The 19,371-nt window shown below is 49.2% G+C and overlaps 5 protein-coding genes across 5 annotated transcripts; 2 read left to right on the forward strand and 3 right to left on the reverse strand.

The window, feature by feature from the left end:
• Window positions 1-755: 755 nt before the first annotated feature.
• exg9 (putative exo-beta-1,3-glucanase) lies at window positions 756-4,190 on the forward strand (the record flags this gene model as incomplete). Its single annotated transcript, XM_026754063.1, has 6 exons — window positions 756-1,054; window positions 1,109-1,527; window positions 1,576-1,950; window positions 2,006-2,482; window positions 2,531-3,634; window positions 3,684-4,190. Coding segments are annotated over 6 exons (3,181 nt in total), but the record flags the coding sequence as incomplete, so codon positions are not given.
• Window positions 4,191-4,907: 717 nt separating this feature from the next.
• CDV56_101074 (sugar phosphate isomerase/epimerase family protein) lies at window positions 4,908-6,065 on the forward strand (the record flags this gene model as incomplete). The annotated part of the gene is made up of 1 exon (XM_026754693.1): window positions 4,908-6,065. One exon carries the CDS (start codon window positions 4,908-4,910, stop codon window positions 6,063-6,065), a length of 1,158 nt encoding a protein of 385 aa, XP_026613465.1.
• Window positions 6,066-7,810: 1,745 nt separating this feature from the next.
• On the reverse strand, window positions 7,811-9,103 carry CDV56_101515 (RTA1 domain-containing protein; the record flags this gene model as incomplete). Its single annotated transcript, XM_026755134.1, has 2 exons — window positions 7,811-8,517; window positions 8,575-9,103. The coding sequence occupies 2 exons, from the start codon at window positions 9,101-9,103 to the stop codon at window positions 7,811-7,813; spliced, it is 1,236 nt and encodes a 411-aa protein (XP_026613466.1).
• Window positions 9,104-11,100: 1,997 nt separating this feature from the next.
• CDV56_101969 (uncharacterized protein) lies at window positions 11,101-12,469 on the reverse strand (the record flags this gene model as incomplete). The annotated part of the gene is made up of 3 exons (XM_026755588.1): window positions 11,101-11,430; window positions 11,489-12,333; window positions 12,382-12,469. 3 exons carry the CDS (start codon window positions 12,467-12,469, stop codon window positions 11,101-11,103), a joined length of 1,263 nt encoding a protein of 420 aa, XP_026613467.1.
• A 2,026-nt stretch (window positions 12,470-14,495) lies between these two features.
• CDV56_102424 (uncharacterized protein) lies at window positions 14,496-19,066 on the reverse strand (the record flags this gene model as incomplete). The annotated part of the gene is made up of 8 exons (XM_026756043.1): window positions 14,496-14,849; window positions 14,909-14,966; window positions 15,055-15,182; window positions 15,230-15,295; window positions 15,396-15,508; window positions 15,792-15,865; window positions 17,680-18,034; window positions 18,109-19,066. 8 exons carry the CDS (start codon window positions 19,064-19,066, stop codon window positions 14,496-14,498), a joined length of 2,106 nt encoding a protein of 701 aa, XP_026613468.1.
• Between the last annotated feature and the right edge of the window lie 305 nt (window positions 19,067-19,371).

Raw genomic sequence — 19,371 nt, forward strand, 5'->3', positions numbered from 1 at the left:
CTTACTTGATGAAAGTCTACCTAGATACTAATGTCATGCATCAAATCAAGTGTGAAGAACACGACATGAAGCGTTCCTGATCTAGCCTACAAATGAGTATTCCCTTGGTGGATGCCCCTGCGTTAGAGTCAAGTTGATGAGACCAATTCCCTAATCCATATTAGCGAGGTGACATTGTGCCTGCACTACTTGCCGTCTTGCTTATTATCTGACCACCATGTCGCATTCAGAGGCACCTTTCATCTCTAGCAATGCATCTGCTAACCTTCAGCTCTTCCAAAAAGGGTAATCCAGGTCCGATGGCAGACAAATGCAGCCGTGATTGGTACGCAGTGCTTCACTGCCCCTATACTTAATCTACGGACAGTGGTTTCTTGAAAGTTAGTGCTGATTCTTCAAATCGTTGGCCGGAGGTCAACAGGCAGTCTTCCAAAATATAAATACTTCAATGTGTAGTGTGAACATCGGCTCCATGGCCAGCACAGACGCTCCTTTCATTCTCTCCTTCTCTCCCTGCCATAGTCCTTCTCCGGGCTGATCTTGTCGCAATGGCGAGATTCGCTTGGCTTCTGACCTTGAGTCTTTCTTTCTCGATTCTTTCTACAGCTCTTCCTGCTGGCACTCATTTGCAAACTCCGACCAACTTTAGCACTTTCAATGTCGAACAATGGGTTCCTTCTCTTGACTATGTTCCCCATAAACAGCAAGCCACCTTTTTTCGCAAGTAGCAGGTCTGAAATCTGACAAGGATATAGATCCATTCCTTTTCCAATTCAAAACAAGACTGCCCAACCCTGGGACCCGGTTACTCATGCCTCTCGTGCGGGAAACCTCACAAGCCATGATAGCCATAAACGAGCAAGCTGTGGAGGTCCAACTCCCGATAGTCCCAGCAAGTTCTGGTATGAGACGATTACCCACAATGGAGAGTCGTCTTTCTTGGACTCGACCTACAAGCACAACTACAAGGTCTTCCGAAACGTGGTGACCGACTTTGGAGCGGACAACACCGGTGCCACTGATGCCTCTGTTGCTATTCAGAATGCTATCAACGGTATCCCCTCCGTCTGACGCCTATGTAGACTCGAGGATCGCTAACTATCATTAGCTGGTGCCTCCAATGGCCCTAACCGGGCTAGCAACTCCATGGGCACCACCGGTCAACCTGCAATCGTTTACCTCCCAGCTGGAACGTACCGGATGGACGGAAGTCTCCAGCTCTTCGTTGGTACTGTCATTGTGGGCGATGCCCTCAATCCACCAACTCTCAAAGCCAGCGCCAACTTCCCCAACGATCATATCGTCTACGGGAAAGATAGCCACCTGGGTGGCACGGTCAACTTCTACATTGGCTTCAAGAATGTGATTATCGATTCCACGAGCGTTGCTGCTTCAAAGTCAATCACCTTGTTGGACTGGACCGTCTCGCAGGCCACGCAGCTGACGAATGTTGTTTTCAACATGCCCTCGTATTCGAACCATGTTGGCGTGACAAGCCAGTATGACTCGAACAGCAATATTATTCTGGTCAGTCTGAGACTACCATGACCCAAGAGTTTTTAATGACCTCTATAGAACGATCTTACCTTCAATGGTGGTGCTATCGGCATGGAGTTGAGCGGCCAACAATGGATCCTCAAGGGCATCACCATCAACGGGGCGAACGTTGGGATCAAGGCCGGGGCATTTGAGCTCGTCTGTCTGGATTGCAATCTCTCAAACGGTGCCACGGGTATTGATGCCAGCGGGATCTCTGGCTCACTGACGGTCATCGATTCCAGTGGCAACTATCTCGGCAACATGATCGTCTCCTCCAATGCTGGTGCTACTGCTCAGAACTCGATCATCCTGGATAATGTGCAGTGCACCAACAGCGGCAGCACAGTCTCTCTTAACAACAATGTCGTCCTCTCTGGCTCGGTGACAAACACCTGGGTGCGTGGAAATCTGGTGAGTCGATCCTCCACCCTGGCTTCTTGCCCCTGCCCGCTCACGGCCATGTTAGTACTCAGGGGGAGCTACCACCCCTGCAAAAGCACAAGGCTCGCAAGTCACCACGGCTCGTGCGAATGTTCTTCTCGCAGCCAATTCCAAGTACTTTACCATGGCACCCCCCACATACTCTCAGTACTCTTCCGGCCAGTTCATCAATATCAAGACTGTGAGCGGTCTTCCTGTTATGGGAGATGGCGCCACCGACGATACGGCGAACATCAACGCCATCTTGGCCCAGTATGCTGGATGCAAGATCATCTACTTTCCTGCCGGTACGTACATCGTGACGGGGACTATCTTTGTCCCCGCTGGTTCGATTATTGTCGGGGATGCATATGCCTCGGCTATCAGTGCTACTGGCTCGAATTTTTGGAATCCTGATGCCCCGACTACAATGGTCAAGGTCGGCAACGCGGGTGACGTGGGCGTTGCCCAGTTCACAGATATGCTGTTTACAGTGGCCGATGTTCTTCAGGGCTGCAAATTGGTAGGTCATCAAGGGTCCTTTTCTCAGCTACCACTAACTGCGAGGTAGGTTGAGGTAAATATTGCCGGTGCAGCTCCTGGCGACGTGGGATTCTGGAACTCGCATTTCCGCATCGGCGGTGCAGTAGGCTCCAAAGTACAAACAAACTGCTACGGCACTCCCGACCAATGCAAAGCCGCCTGGGGCCTGCTTCATCTGACCAGCACTTCCTCTGTGTATATCGAGAACATGTGGGGATGGACAGCCGACCACAACCTGGACGGCAGCCCCGACACAACCACCGTCGCCACCGGCCGTGGTCTCCTCGTCGAAGCGACCAAGGGTACCTGGCTCGTCGGAACGGCCATGGAACACCACACCCTCTACCAGTACAACTTCGAGTACGCCCAGAACGTCTTCTCCGCCTTCCAGCAGAGCGAAACCCCCTACTGGCAGGGCTGGGGAAGTCCGGACCTGGCCCCTGCGCCATGGTCCTCGAACCTGATCGACAGCGATCCCAACTTCAGCAACTGCGACGCCAGCGATGCAGGATGCCGCATGGCGCTCTTTGAGCGCATCCGGGGCTCCTCGAACTTGTTCCTCTATGGAGGCTGCGTCTGGGCGTTCTTCAACCACAACGGTGGATGTACCGGGGACTGCCAGGCGAACGCCGTCCGCATCCTGTCATCCGCTGGCTCGGTATATCTCTATGGTACCAACGTCAAGGCGATCAGCAACATCGTGCTCGAAAACACTGTTGCCGCCGCAAAGGAAAGCGACAACAATGGCGGATGGGGCGGAGTCGTCGCCGCGTATCTTCACAATGTGGACACAAGCTCCAACGGTGGTAGCAGTGGCAGTGGCAGCTCCGGCGATGGCAACAGCGCTGTGGTCACCGGTAACGGGTTAAACTGGTATAGCTCTTCTCTGACCGACGGAGCAGCCGCATACCAGGATCCAGAATATTACTACTGCTTCGGCGGGCCGGCTGCTAATTTCCCACCGTTTGCGAACTGGATGGGCTTCACGGCGATGTTTGGTTTGAACCAGCAAACCTCCATGGCACTGGTCGAATCGGGTCCCATTCAGGGAGATATCTGGAATGCCATCGTCGAAGTATCTGCCGCGGCCAAGGTCGATCCTCGGTTGATTCTGGCGGTGGTTATGCAAGAGGTATGGCAGAACCTCTCACCTCTTCGATCAATACGCTAATCCCTCACAGTCTAGCGGCAACGTCTACGTTGGCTGCACGAACAATGGCGTCGAGAATTGCGGGCTGATGCAAGCCTACGCCGGCTCCGTCTCCTTCGATCCCAACGATCCACAGGGAAGCATCACCCAGATGATCATCGACGGTACCCAAGGCACGGCACAAGGCGGTGGTCTCGTTCAATGGTTCAACAATGACAATGTTGGGGCCGACACCGGTGGCAACCCGTACAATGTGCTCCGTGGCTATAACTCGGGCAGCATTAACTTCAATGATTTGAATGATCCCCAGGACGCTACTGCTTCGTATGTCAGTGATGTGGCCAACAGGTTGCAGGTGAGTCTTCTCTTCGAGATGGAGGAGCATAAGACTAACAAGGCTAGGGATGGAATGGTAATGATGGTCATGGGTACAGAGCTGCGTGTGGATGGTCGTGACGAATACGTGCCGGATCCCAACGAGATAGTACGCTATGAACGAAGATTCCCGACGCTGAAGGTTCCTAGAGTCAAGTGGTGATATCCAGCATTGATGAGCTCACTTATGATTATAATCGTTTGGTGTAACAAAGTAGATAGATCGGATCGCATTTGTTCACCCGGTCTAAGCCACGAGCCGGGCACGATCGAGTATACAGATCGCCTCTTGATTAGACTGATCCCATCTTCGACATTCACCAATATTCAGAAGTATGAGATCTCTTTCTTTCGAACTCTCGCTGCCCTCTGCAAGTCATATTTAGATGAAGGATGCACATAAGCTGCCGTATCACACGCCTGACTCATTTTCAACCCTCACTTAGTCCGAGTATCACCTTGTAAAGGGACGTCCTTGAGCCCCTCATGGGGCTATTGCTCTTTATATCGCACTTTTACACGGTCTTATAGCCCACATCCCCGTGCACTAGTTATCAAGATCGCTGTGTAGAGGGCTTGGGCCTCGGAGATATAAGTATAAGTACATTCTCAATTCAGGTGGAACGGGAATATCAGACCCTTTCTAGCAAGTCGGATGTTGCTGCATTTGGCTTATTTCTCTCTTTTTGCATCACCACTGGCCAATGCTTGCTGCGGGAAAGTGTTCACCCCGCGGTGTCCCCAAGCTTTTATCCGGCAGTGCGGAGACAACCCGGGGCTTAAATTAAGTGACCGGATGCGAGCGAGCCCATATTTCAACTCGGTCATTCGATTGATTTGAATTCGCAGTGAATTCTCTCAGTATATTAGGTCAACGAAAATGCCCGTCTCATGGCCTCCAACGTCCATCCCGAACGAGTTCGGTATAGCCACGCTCTCACTCGGGTACGCCAAGCACCACAAACTCGAGCCTCGATTACGGGAAGCCGCCAGAGCAGGATATCGCCAAATCGACCTATTTGATGAATGCTGGGCGGGGTATCTAGAAGAACACGGTCTCCCCGGTGGTCAACTATGGGAGGCGACTCCGGATAACCTCCGGGTAGCGAAGAAGCTCGGAGACCTGGTCAAGGGCTTGGGCATGCGGATCGCGTGCACCCAGCCACTGCGGAAGATCGAAGGCATCAAGGACCCTGTCGAGCGTCGCGAGACATTAGACCTGGTGGCAAAGAGGTTCCCGTTCATGCGTGCATTCGATACTGATCTCGTCTTCATGTGCGCGAATATCCGCATGGACGACGGCGTGACATCAGACCTCAAGACTGTCGCGAGAGACCTGGCGGAACTTGGCGATATGGCTAAAGCGTTCTCGGATGCGGATGGTGGACCGTTGCTGAAGATCGGGTATGAAGGATTGTCCTGGGCACAGCGGAACACATGGGCCTCGACGTGGGAGGTTGTGCGGATGGCGAACCGGCCGAATGTGGGATTGATTGTGGATGCGTTCAATGTGCTTGCTGTGGAATGGGCGGATCCGTACAATCCTGCCGGTCATGGGCGCATATATCCCACTATCGAAGAGTCGGTGGATGTGCTTTGTGCCTCCTTGGCTGGTCTGGTGGCGTCCGTCCCCGGCGATCGTATTTTCTTCTTTCAGATCGGAGATGCAGAGTTGATCGACCCATCGAAATTCCAGCCCCCTTTGGATCCTGAGATTCCGGCTTTGCTGCCTTGGTCTCGAGGCCATCGATTGTTTCCTGGCGAAACATCGCGTGGGGGGTATGTGCCTACACATCTCGTGGCCGCTGCTGTCCTGGCTACGGGCTACAAAGGTGCATTGTCGCTTGAGGTGTTCAATAATTCTTTGAATCTTCCTGACCCAGAGGTCCCGGCTGCTCATGCTGAGAGAGGAATGACCGGTCTACGGAAGTTGACCGAAGCTGTTATGAAGGTGCCGGCGTTCTGGGAGATGTATCACAAAGGGACGACAAGCGGATTTTCTCGGATTGTGCAGATTCCACGATCCGAGAAGCTGTGACCAGAAGGACTTCCTCTAAGTGACCTACGCTGATAGCTGATTCGCAGACTATATGAATCATCTATTCTATGTACTATTCAAGACCTGTATACTGACCCGGCCGTATGTCATGCGTCCCTTGGCGAAACTCCGACACAGCTCGCCTCATGTCCCTTCCACACATGTATGACTCGTAGAATGGAGATCTCACTGATCTTTTCTCCTATTCGTATGCAAATTCTATTCGATGTAATATTGTGTGGATATCCAAAGCTTTGCGCAGAATCCAGTGGTGATGTCATTTGCCTCTTGTCTGAACCTAAAACCAAGCAATACTCTCAGTATATTTTCCACCAGAATGCGGACAGTTTGGCATACTTGTCCATTTCCCAATGTGAATGACTCTCTATTTCAAAAGGTCTCTGTGAGACTTCATTCTAAATCTCTCAGAATGGCCGCAGCAGGTACTGCATCGACTCGCATTCCCAGACCATCGGCTAAGTTCGTCTTTCTTGCATGAACCAATTCCATGCCATCTCGCGTGTCTATGGTCTTCTTATATTCAAGATGTCGATATTCAGCTGATACGTCATACAGAACACGCAATCGCGCACTCATGAGCATCGCTGGGGTGATTGGAGGGACATATCTGATGTTTATAGCGCTATCTCCAAATCATGATGGGTCTCTTATCTCTGATGAAGAACGACAGATGGTGAGAGGAGGGGCCAATGGGACTCCTTTTGGCACAAAGACTGCAAGGCCACCTCGAAGTACTGCTCATTGAATGTCTGGGTGGTGTACTTTCTGAAAAAATTTCTAGGCTAAGCAAAAGTGCAAGTGTGATTCCAGCCCCAAGTGAGGAGCTATATCTTGAAAGCCCTAATCAAAAGCGACGTGCGTCAATTAGCAGAAATAAGGCGTCTTTGTGAATCCACATTGTATTACCTCTCACGGGCTAATGATGGCACATCCGCTGTGGGGACTTTCGACCTGACAGGATCATTCTCATGTCGGCCTATAGAATGGACTCAGCATCTCTGCGATCAGCTTCGTCTGTAATAGCACGCATTCATCCAGGAGTGCATGATCACTGCCTGGTTTTTCTGGCTGCGATATCCCTTAGATGTTGCCAGTTTGAGCAGATGTTGGCGTCAAAATGGCAAATGAAGCAGGAATTTGCCTCATATGGGCCTGACTCCCTGCGTGTCCATATTGGGTTAGAGTCGTGGGTTGAGGTACTTCTCTAGTGAGATGAGGAGTCAAGGCGCTTACAGCATTTTCTTTCACTTAGAATTTTCTAGACAGATGCATGAAACCCTCTGAGGGGTTGCGTCGCAGGTGTGCTGTCACCTGCAGCTATGGACTTCTGCGTTGTCCGATCTGCTGTCCTGGTTCTCCATTGGAAATGTCAATGTTGAGCACGCTAGGTCTGGAGAACTGCGTAAGCAGCGCTTCCTATACTCAGTATGTTGTTTCGATAGCAGTCACCGGATTAATTCTGATAAAGGTGATGCCTACCGTCTCGTACGTATGCATTTTGGCGAACATGCAGGGTAATTGTCAATCGAGATTAGAATATCTAGATACACATGGAGAATGTCTAACCTGAAACAAGTCATACGACCAGGCCACAGACCTTTGTGCAGTGACCTCACAACGCAGGAATGCAATGAAATGCCGACATATAAATCCGAGTGAAAAGACAAGTATCTTCGAGAAGAAAAGAAAGTATAAAACTAGCAGAGAATCAATCGCGGTGATCATCATCTGTAAGGGGAAGCCGCCCGCTCACGCAGCGGCAACATCTCGTCTCCTCCTAGGTCATGATTATCCGGAATCTTCTGCATGTCCTTGTTCTTTCGCTTTTTGCAGCAGGAACAACAGCATGCGCAACAGAAGACCTTGCGCAGAGGACTTGGTGGCATCCTTGCGTCGGGGCCTTTGATGATAGCCCCCGGATGTACCACGTTCCAAACCGCAATGGCAACCCACATTGGAACTGCGTCGAAAACGTACATGTACCACTCATGCCGTGGAATGGGATTTGAAGCGTCGTTCCCAGAGGAGAATTCCACCAGGCGAAAGATGATGCGCACAGTGATGAACAGCAGACTCGCGTACAACGCATATAGCAAGCCTCTCCATTTGGCCTTTACTCCGACCAGACTTCCTTGGCGATCTAGGTGAAGCATCTGGCGGTGGAATTGTATCGCGATGAACAGGAAGAGGACAATGAAGAATTCCTGGATTCCGATACCGCCCATGTAGATGTGAATACCCTTCATCATCGTGTCGTGGTCCGCCCCGGGTCCAGCCATGCCACCTCCAATCAACTGGATGACAAAGGACCCCAGGTCCAAAATGACAAAGATCATGGCGAGCAGGGAGGGTTTGAAGATGCCTATTCGGCGGTCCGGTACGAAGAAGTGGATCATCCGAGCCAGAACCATGTAGTCGAATGCATTGACCCCTGAAGATGATTAGCATCTACCTGAATGAGAAGGAGAAGGCGAGAGGAAAGGCGTACACAATGGAGACAAAAGAATAAACAATTGAGTGATTGTGGCAAGAGTACTGTCCTGCTGATTCCGCGTACTCAGTGTGCGTGTCACAAACCCTACACATTCCCATGTCGCGCTCATCAAGATGACCCAGACGAACCCTGCCTTGTAAACGGTGGCCTGGACAAAATGCGTAATCATCAAGACACCAAAGAGAACGGAAAAGGCGATTGCAGCGCCAAAGGATGGGTAGTACTGGTAGAGGGCATTGCACTCGGTTGCTGGAACCCAGCCATTCGCATCGGGAGTAACGGTAGGTGTGCAGGTGTTGGAAGGCAGATCCAGCGACAGACTGAAGGGCTTGATCGAGATCTTGGGAACGTCAATTGTGATATGGGGGTCATAATCATTGGTTGTTTCTGTGGCTCGTCGCTGGACACGGGCGATGTCGGTTGTAGTAGGACCAGGAGTGGGAGCAGGAGTCGGCGCAGGCACAGCAAGCACCCCAATTGCATAAATGAGCAATAGAAGAAGTAATGAGAGTTGCATACGCATATCTGATAGAGTTGGTTCCAGCAACCAGGAATGGAAATGAAAGATCGATGATAGCCAGCAACTCAATCACAATAAAAAGGGAAGGTGACACAGTGCGAGATGCATGAAAATGAGATAGAAAGATTAAATAGACGCTTTCCCATATCCTTCAAGGGCAGTCATGGTTTAAAGCTGGATTTGGAACATCGCAATATTCCTTGCTATGTGTTTGTTGTTGTTGCGGCTGCATGATACATACAATGATCCGCCATGCCCACCTCCTGATTCTATTTCCGGAATCAGCAAGGTATAGAGGGTTGCCTGTGCATGTACCTGGCAAATGGACCAGTCACAGCGCATGGCGACAGTTCTTTTCGGAGATTAGATCTATATCAACAGTTTTTATTGGGCCGAAACTCGGTGGTTAAGAGTCAAATAGTCGTGGAGGGGAAAGGCGACATGGCTGTTGATTGGATTCTCATTAGGCTACTGGATTCTTTCAAGCTGTCAGCACAGTTAGATACTAGGTGATTTGCAAATAGGTAGAGATTAGATTAGGCTACATTGCTTGTAGTCTAGCTTAGTTTCAGCTTTGTGTCTAGTATGCGTGGTTAAATTGCCCCAGGATCTGACAGGGATCACGGAATATGGAGGCACAGTGTTGTGCTAACAGAGCGTGCTCATCGCTTGCCCAAAGTCGGCTCTCCATACTCTACAGAGCCTAGCTGTTTATCAATCTTTGACTGTTTGTACTGCTTTACTACATGCAATGCGCTATGTATCAGACCTTTTCTGTATTGATGCCATGTACGCCATAAGCGGCCTCATAGGCCTCATCTGACTGAGAGGTGTAAGCACTAGACGCTAGCATCTCACTAGCAGTACGACTTTCACATTACTAGTAGCCACATCAGACCAGATTATAAAGCCAAGCTTGAATGGTTTAGTCAATCTTAGAACATGAATTCTGGGTGTTGGTATGGCTGTGCAGGTAGACGGTGCTCTCAAGTCACTACAGTGCATTGATCTGACCAGACAGTGCATCGAATCACGTATGCGGATAATATCGTAATTCCTGACACCGATGGCTGGCGGACAAAGTGACTTACAGAGAGGTGAATGCATCGGCGAAAGGGAACATACTCAACCCTACGCCTAGTATACCTGTGGAGAAGAGCAAAGAGTCTCCGGAAGAGCCTGCATTTGGACCCTCAAGGAAGCGAACAGCGGACTGGAGACATCACCGTCTACAAGTACAATGTCTGAGCAGCTCACCCCTGGAATGAGATCACGAATAACCTAATGACCCTGACAGCAGCTAGGGAACATGCTGTTCTACCCGAGAGATCATTGGCCAACATTCTCCTACTAACGACTGCGCCAGTGATGGTCTGAATCCGAGAGATTTAGTCCCGAGCACAATTAACGGAGTAGCTATGACTACTGGCTAGGATTCCGGAGTAAGTCTAAGGAATCGTAAAGTAATACGTAGCGAACTGTGCTACTGTTAGACTACTTGGCTACTCTATCCCCGGTGTCCATGGCCCAGGCAGCGGACAGTGTGGCGGTGCCAAAAGCCAAGTCTCTAGGCCAAAGAGGATCCGACGGATATGGTTAAGCTTACCATTGGTGCTGGTGAAGGCTCGGAGCTTGGGCTGTAGGCTGATTATCAACCAATTGCTGCTTTTCAAGATTGATCGTTGGGCGCTCCAATGATGTTACCAGCTTGGCTTGGAAGATGGCAGTATGTATCATAGGTACTATGAGTATTGTTAGTTGATGTAACAGATTACTTTCATGCAACGTACAATGCCCCAAGGTTTCTGGTTCAGCTCAGTCACCCCCTGCAAAGGTGATTAAAGTCGCGTTATAATTTCCACTTTGATAGCCTCCGTTCATCCGCTACTCTTGCACAACACACAGCCAAGCGAAGTCGACCGAGTCTACCCCGAGAGTATCCAAACAAGTGCAACTGGACGCATGAGTGCGTTCTTTCCCATTCGACATAAGATAGCCAACTATAATCGAGTCCTCCGCCGAGAGTGTCGTTGCAGGTAGTCCGTCGGAAAGCGACGCGTCCTGCTTCGCAACATATCCGCCCGCTCTTGCAGGGTCATATTGGCCTGCTGCGTCCCCAGAGGCACCATACACTTGGCGAGATACTCGTAGTCCTTCTGTAGCAACTTGACGGTCAGCATCATGTAGTCGATGTTTCGGAAGATGAGCGCGTTTTCATTGGCGTAGCGGTCTCGGTCTTTCAACAGGGCTACGGGATGATCCCGCCAGTGGCGACGCGGGTGAAGATGGTGTGAGGTGTGGTAGCCGTCATTGAAACAAAAGCGGTTACTCTGCAGATGGTGTTATCATCAGTTTGTAACTAAGGAGCTGAGAGACGCAAAGACGTACCGCAACATCGATCAAAGTGATGCTCGAGCGAAAGTCGGATGCAGGATCATCAGGATCCACAAAGGCATGCTGTCCCCAATTGCCCGCCATCAGGCCCAGTCGAAGAGTCAGCAGTGGTAGGATAAATACGCAAAAGGCGGCGCGGGAGTTGACATATCTCCACGTCAGGTAGATAAACATGTAGTTGCTCCCCTCCCACAAGGCCGTCTTGAGGGCATACCTCCGCTTTCCCGTCCGCAGAAAGTACAGGGGCAGATCCAGCCAGATGAGGAAAAAGAAGCGGCCTACATAGCAGGCAAAATCCTTGATTGAGTCGCGGTCATACCACATGGTCGAGTTGAGGTCTGCCGGCCCGTTGCCCTCGACATGATGATGCTTAACGTGGTGGTAGTAGTATGAGTTCCAGGTGTGGCCCACCAGCGGATCCACGAGGTAGGGAAATAGTCTGTCGAGCATCTGATACTTTGGGGCGAGGACGCCGTTCATATGGACATATTGATGCTTCATGAGTGTGTACGTGCCTGCGAACCAGACATGCAAGATCCAGTGCAGCAACCCGTGGATCCAGGTAAAGTGATAGCAGTGCAGCCAGATGGCGCTGGGAATAGATATTCCGAAATAGATCAACAGATGAGTGAGCATTACCACGTCTGTAGGGTACCGGACGATTTCTTGAGCCCAGATGATATAGGGATCGAGGGCATATTTCCGGACGAACGGGGGCAGTTGGGTGCGCAACTGATGGGTATCCCAGAACTGGAAAACAGTCGGATCAAACCCTACTTCCTTGGGATTGTTCAGACACTGTAGCATTTGGACCGTTTCGGATGATTTTGATGTTTTGCCTGCTTGCATCAGTTGTCTGTTGCAAGATTGGGACCCTGGATACACACTCTTTGCATCTTCATTCTTGAGAAGCTCCTGCAGCACCAATTGGTCTGGAAGTGTCAGATAAGGGTCAATGAATGTCGAGGGATCCATGATAGTACTGTGCGGACAGCTGGATTGTCATTGTGCAAAGCAATTGTCCCTAATGAGCAGGCAGAGTTATATATCAGGTCTCGACATCGAAATAAAGTAGCCAAGATGTATCCCAACTTAACTGAGCAACCGATTGATATCCAAGACACATTTCTATAAAAAGGCGAATTGTAGAGGAATCAGGGGTGCCTGGAAGCTAAAATCCTTAGGTGTTTCACCGTCTCGTGAACAGCCACAGAACACAGCCATTGTCCATTAGATGGTTCTGTAAATCTAACCAAAGAGGGAAATAAATTAAACGAGAGAGATGTCTGTACGAGAACTCGCAATAGAATAGGCCGCAGGGTTATCAACATCACGAAAATTGAATTAAGGGAGCTGGCTCAAATAGGTAGCAATGTGTTTAATAGACACTTAGACAGGAGTAGTGGACTAAATATCAACACCAACGGGTACATAAAAGGGAAGAACAGGAATAAGAATGCAATCACGTTTGTGTACCAAGCAGAGTCTGAGCCATCTCCTATACACAAGATCCATCCACCAGATCCTCAACAGCAACATGATACCCCTCACGCTGCCAGTAGGCTGCTAGCAGGGCAGTCGCAACTGAATCACCGCCCACAGTGATAAAGTCTGACTCAAGATTCAGTAAAAGACCTGGGGTCCAGGGACACGTCTCTAGCTGTCGTAGATTGCATTAACAAGGAATACATACAATCTGACATACATACATACATTACTATACAGAATACCTATATACAGACCTATAACGCAGTGGACTGAGAGAATACTGTGTTTACATCGCAACCTTCACGTAATTCTCGAAGCAATATCTGCACCATTCAAAACTCAGTAGGAAATAAATGCTGATATCTGTCTCTTGGTACTGTGCATATTTACTCCTGGCTTAAGTCATGCAGCCCCGGTGAGGATACTTCTTGGCCCTCGTGCTAAATGGTCTGCTCGTACTTGCCAGCTTCAAATGGACTCTGCATCTGCAGCGACTAACTCGGTCTAATGGTCCTTCTCAGGCTCAGGGGTCTGGGTAGCATTCAAAAGGAAAGTGGCTCCACTAGCTCTGTTTGTCTGAGATCTCAGGATGGAGACTGCATAGCCATCCCCTAAAAGCCCTGTTGTAATGGTGCTGACCTCCAACGCGTGTTCCACTAGTTTGCAGCGTGGCATGGCATCTGGTCTACATTCTATATACACCGGTCACTCCACATAAAGCACTCTAACAGCATGACCAACATCCCAGCTGTAGGGATCACAGAGTAGTTGTCGCTATCCATATTCGGTTTTGGGACTCATGTCCGGTGGTTTAGAGGTCAGCAGCTGTCTATCCCGCTAATAGTAAGGAGTACACTTATGGAGTATTGTTGGTTTCTTTGGAGATTGGTTTCATTAACATATACGAATGTGCAATATTAACAGGCCATTGCTGTCATACGGGGTAGTGGCTATCATGTTATATGACCCAAGTCTGGTGGTAGGATTTAGGGTTAGGCGCGTTCTACCAGTATGCATCTGTTTGTAGTTGTTAAAGCAGGATTATGATTATGAAGTCAAAATGTACTCCACATTATAACTTCCAGGCCTGCTGGCCCAATGGTAAGGCGCTTGACTACGGATCAAGAGATTGCAGGTTCGAATCCTGCGTAGGTCATTGCTTTTTGGTTTTTTTTTTTTTTTTTTCCTCCGCGCCTCCGAGACTAGGCAAAATCATCACAATTCGTGCCATTCTGCAGTCAAATCAGAATTTTAGGTAGAGTAGTCAATACTAGAGTTTAAATATCATTACAGCCCTATGGAGTGTCCCGAGGATGCCCTGGTAAGTCATAGCGGAGTGTCATTGTGTAAATGCTACGCAGTTTATATATCTCCGCAGCAATTCAACACCATCTTATCCTGTCGGTCTTCGGGAAACGGCCATTGGGAAAAAGTATCTCTTAGTGCTTGAATGTCACAAATAATTCATTTGAACTCACTTTTTGGATGATAGTCCCCAGAACGGGACTGTTGGTTAGATCCAGAATGCCTTGGATATACTTCTTGGAGAGCTCAAAAGGATTGGCGATAAGGTTGGGGTATATTTCCCGATTAGTCCACGCGGGTCGAGCATCGCCTCGGAGATATGTCTTTGAAGGAGATAGCGGAAGGAATCCACCCCCGGACGTAGAAGGCTACTATGGAAAGGCACATTGACATTCAAGGGCATCGTGGCTCGGCTTCGTTGCAGAACCAGAGGCTGCTTTGCTGATTCAAGATGGGTCAGAGTCTTCTGAATGAAGTTCTGCATCTCCTCGACACAGGAAGTACTCAGTGAGCCAGCTGCGATTGCATTCATGAGCGCCGAAAGGGTGGCCAACCCACGAAGCTGGAGACATATATACATTAGTTCATTGATACTGCGGCTGAGACATTTGCAACACTCACATCTCCAGCACAGATGTATTGCATGTTAGCAACGTTGTAATCGACAAGCTCGAGGAGTCTACGAGTGTTACGCAATCTCAGCCACACACCAATGCAGGTCCTTTTTGCTGGATTCCTTGGACACACGAGTCGGATTGACAGCGCACATCGAGTAGTCCGTGGCCCCATTGGCGTCACTCTTGACGGCATTCTGCATCTTCAGTCCATGGTAGAAAACCAGCACAGAGACTTCCTCGACGGTAAAGATGTTGCCCATTGCGGCCAGCGCCACATACTCATCCAGCGAGTGGCAAGCAAGCAAACCGTCTTCCTTGACGATACCTTGTCACGCATGTCTTCGAATCGTAAAATCACCATAAGGGCCAAAGCAGGCTGCGGGAACTGCGTCTGATGAAGCAGGCCGTTGGTCGATCGAAACGTGTATGATCGAGTTGGTGCGGTGATATCAGAGAAGACTCTTGGAAATCACCGTTCCATTGTCACTCACTGCGTCGAGCTTGAGAGAGATATAGTTCTCGCCAACTGCACGGCCCTTGACTCCTCCAAAGTATACCGTCAGGGTCTTTGGATTGTCCCGGACGATATGGGTAATGGAAAATCCTAGGACTAGTCAGATAAGATGACTCTCAATGGAGTACCAGAGGCCTCACCATATGTTCTTCATATGTTATCTCGAAATACTTGTCAGCGGTTTGCCAAACCAAACGGGCACCTGCACTCTATTTGTCGAGTTCTATTCCCATGCCCGGCTGCTGGCTGCCTTGGCGTATAAAAACATATGCCATCAATGGCTGCTCTATCATGGATTGTGCTGAAAGGACCTTAATGCCTGAACACACGTTGTGTACTTAGATAGAAAGCAAGAGGTCGCCATGCAACATACCTAAATGGTCAATCTCAATGCTCAGTGTATTTCCAGGAAAGATCTTGCCTTTGAAGGTGCACGACAGGACCGCACTTAGGAGGGATCACTTTATGCTACATAGAATTTACTAACCCACTAGTGAACATTCCATGAGTTACTTGTGTGTCATATCCTACATAGCTAGCAAAGAGCTCTAATAGGTGGGTTACAGTCACCAGAAGCCTGCTCATATTGCTCTGCATAATCCAGAATAGTGACCTGCAGGTGTTTAATAAGAGCAAGAGGGTGAGACAGTGGCTAAGACTAGCTATCAGATTAACTACTGCGTCTCTGCAGATAGTCCGTCACTGGATTCTTGGTATAAGAGTCACTGGAGAGGTTAATAGATCCCAACATCAGAAATGTCCCAGTTGCCAGCTAATAGATGACATACCCATCCATAGACAGATATGTGTACATATCTGAGTCCTGAAACCAGTATCAGCTTATAACCTAAAAATCAATAGTTTTATGGCGGTATTCATGCAGATTGATTGTTTTATTTAACAAGAGCCACCACCATAACTCCAGAAGAGCAATATCCTTGTTTGAGGATATGGTCAGGTGTAGCTTCTCCTCCTCAACTGAAAAGCATTCGCGTGGTCTTTATTCTCACCTAGAAGGACAAAAGTGCTTCTCACCTGAATTACAGGAGTGCCATTACAATGAAGCACTCCCTCTACTTGACCACCTTGCCAAGCTACATCTAATCTTGATTAAGGTCAATCATGCTTCTGGGGAGAGACAGTCACCTTCCTTCAACGACTTGGTGCTGTTAAAGTACTCAAAACTATTGCTGGGATGCAAAAATTAAAGCTCTACCCAGAAAGGGCTGGTTATGTTGCGCTGGAAAGACTACTAAAAGGTCCATGATTGCGACTCCTATTGACTGCCTAACATAATTATAAGACTCCGGCGAGGTAGGTTAAACTGAGATCGCCTTCCTCTTTGTGCTGTTTCAAAGAATGGCTTGCTTAGAGTGAAATACAAACTGGCCCGGTAGTACAAAGTAGATGGGAGCTTCTCTCCACTAGCTATGATACGAATCCATGAGTTGATAGGCTTCTTCCACGATCCATAGAGTCGATTTTGCTTGCTTTAGCAGTCCTTAGCAGTTGTAGAATAGTAAGTACAGCTAATCAACCAGATAGCCAGAGTTCTACCAGTTCCATTAGTCAAGCAGGGCTTTATATGACATGTAGCATTGAGGTTGGCCAACATTGGTGGCTTTGCTTCCATCAACGTCTTGGATAATTGTTCTTGGAGAATCTCAGAGAGAGATATAGCTATTTCAGACGTCCAAGTATACCCGTCTTAAGTGATACATTCTATTGATCTATTATCTACCTGAGCTTATGTTGCGGATGCTCTCAAGTAGAGAACTGCGAGAGACGCTCTTCGATCATGATAGAAGACTTGAACGCATGATCCAAGGGCTAAATCAAAAATCGAAGATCTGAACGTCTTGCGACTCTCATACAGTGTAACGGATTGTCTCCCTTCCAGACTCCTCCGATATCCGTCATGAGGCTTTGGTTGCCCCCTGTGCTCTAATCTGATCCTCAGTCCCTTCTCTTCCCCGACGCATATCCATTATAGACGACCAACTATATGGAAGGCTAGCCACGTGGTACTGGGTTGCTGTAGGATCAATTCTATCAGGGAGGTCTAGTTAGGGCTGATTATCAGCTCATGGTAACCTGCGAAGGCAGTCGTCTCATGGAGATTTGTCAATCATACAGCTTGAACGAGAACATTAGCTCAACTGTTATATTATTATTTACAAATACCACAATTTCTTCTCTACTCCAACCCAAATGAAAACTTAAACATATCCTTATTGTCAAGCAACATAAACGATTCATACCGTAGTCCTCTTTCAACCGCCGGCCGTTCAACCTCGCGTGTAACATTCGACGAGACTTCGGCCCATCCCTCCCACAGAGCTCTCCAATAACATGCCTCAGCAGCTTGGGTTAGGTATCGTTCTCGGAAGGTTTTGACGTTGTTATCGGCTATGCGCTCTGCTTTCTCCAGATTCTTTAAGAGTTCGTCCATTCGTTTCGGGAGATCGGAGAAGTCTCTCTCAACTTCAACGTAGTTCTGCTCCGGACCGGAGGATACAAGGAGATAGTGGTGATGTTGGATATACTGCAGCTTATGTGCAACGACAACGGACCGGCAGGCTTGACGGTACTTGAGGGAGGCCGAGTAAGCGCGACCTGGATATAGATGTATATCTATTAGCCATGTGCAGCAAAGTTGAAGTGATAACAAGAAAAGCGAGGAAACGTACCTTCAACATGCCCAATAAACATGTATCGGCAATGATCCTCCATTGTTAAGAAGTTGGCCTTCTGGCTCCAATCTAACTCCTTCACATCACTCCAAGGCTCACCTCGTGCAATGTCCAAGAGTGCCCGACGCAGCTTTGGTGCAAAGCTCAACTTCCCCCGCCAAACTATCTTCTGTTGTTTATCCGCGAATCTCAGCTCGGATTCAGCAGCCATGACGCGCTCTACGACCTGCCCATATGGGCCGATGTTACTCTTGGCCCAGGACCAATACCCGAAATCTGGCATTAAAAAGACAGACTCCTCGGATACTCTCCTTGATAATACCCAGACCGGGTGGCCAACAGCGTGAACGTCATCCACGCGATCTTCGATTGAGAAGATAAACTCGATTGTGGGGTGAGAGGTACGATCAGAGGACGCAGATAGCGCCCGATAGATAGATCCTAGAGTAGCAAGGATCTTGCGCCGGTGGTCATCCCCCTTTGCTTTCGTCGCCACCACATACAATTCTCCATTAGAGATGATAGCGCGGGCCATGCCATCTTCGAATGGTGTCGCGCTCAGATCGTCTATTGATATGCCCCCTCGCGACCTCCAATACTCGACTCCTCGGTGGATGTCCTGGAAGAGACCGGGGAATGATGCCTGGCACTGACTCTTGCTCAAACCCAGGTCCTGGTCGTCTCGCCCGTACTGGAAACTCCAAGTTGAAAGGCGTTCCGGTTCGGTTGACGGCGGTGAGGCAAGACAGGTGAGGCAGTCCGAGCATTGAAATGAAGTGGATGATTGGCAGGTGCAGTGGCCTGCTGGGATGAGTTGTGTGAGTAGCGGGGGGACATTATCACGGTCTGAGTTCATTCCAAACCACATCAAGTAGGTGAGAACACCGCAAGCACCCATGGCACCTGCAAATAGCATCCGCCGAAGGGAACACCAGCTGTTCCATGATCGGTGCATGGTGAGAATGATGAGAAGGACACCTGGAAGAGGTAAGGAGTACACCAAACCCCAGTGGGTAGAAAGAGGATTGAGCAGGATGGCACAAAGCAGGGCGACGGCAAGAACCCCATTGTCTCTACCCACATAGGTAGGGCGATGGGCCTTTGGCCCCGAAAGGTAAGGGTAGGATCCCTGACCTGTCCACCCTGCTCAAACGTACGATGTTGACGGGGAATGTCATTCACTTGTGATAGTGGAGGTTGGAAGGGTTTGCGAGACTTTCGACCCAACAATGACCCACAGGATCATCCCCCCTAAACCCA

This window comes from Aspergillus thermomutatus (assembly GCF_002237265.1).
Source record: "Aspergillus thermomutatus strain HMR AF 39 chromosome Unknown NODE_126, whole genome shotgun sequence".
NCBI lineage: Eukaryota > Fungi > Ascomycota > Eurotiomycetes > Eurotiales > Aspergillaceae > Aspergillus > Aspergillus thermomutatus.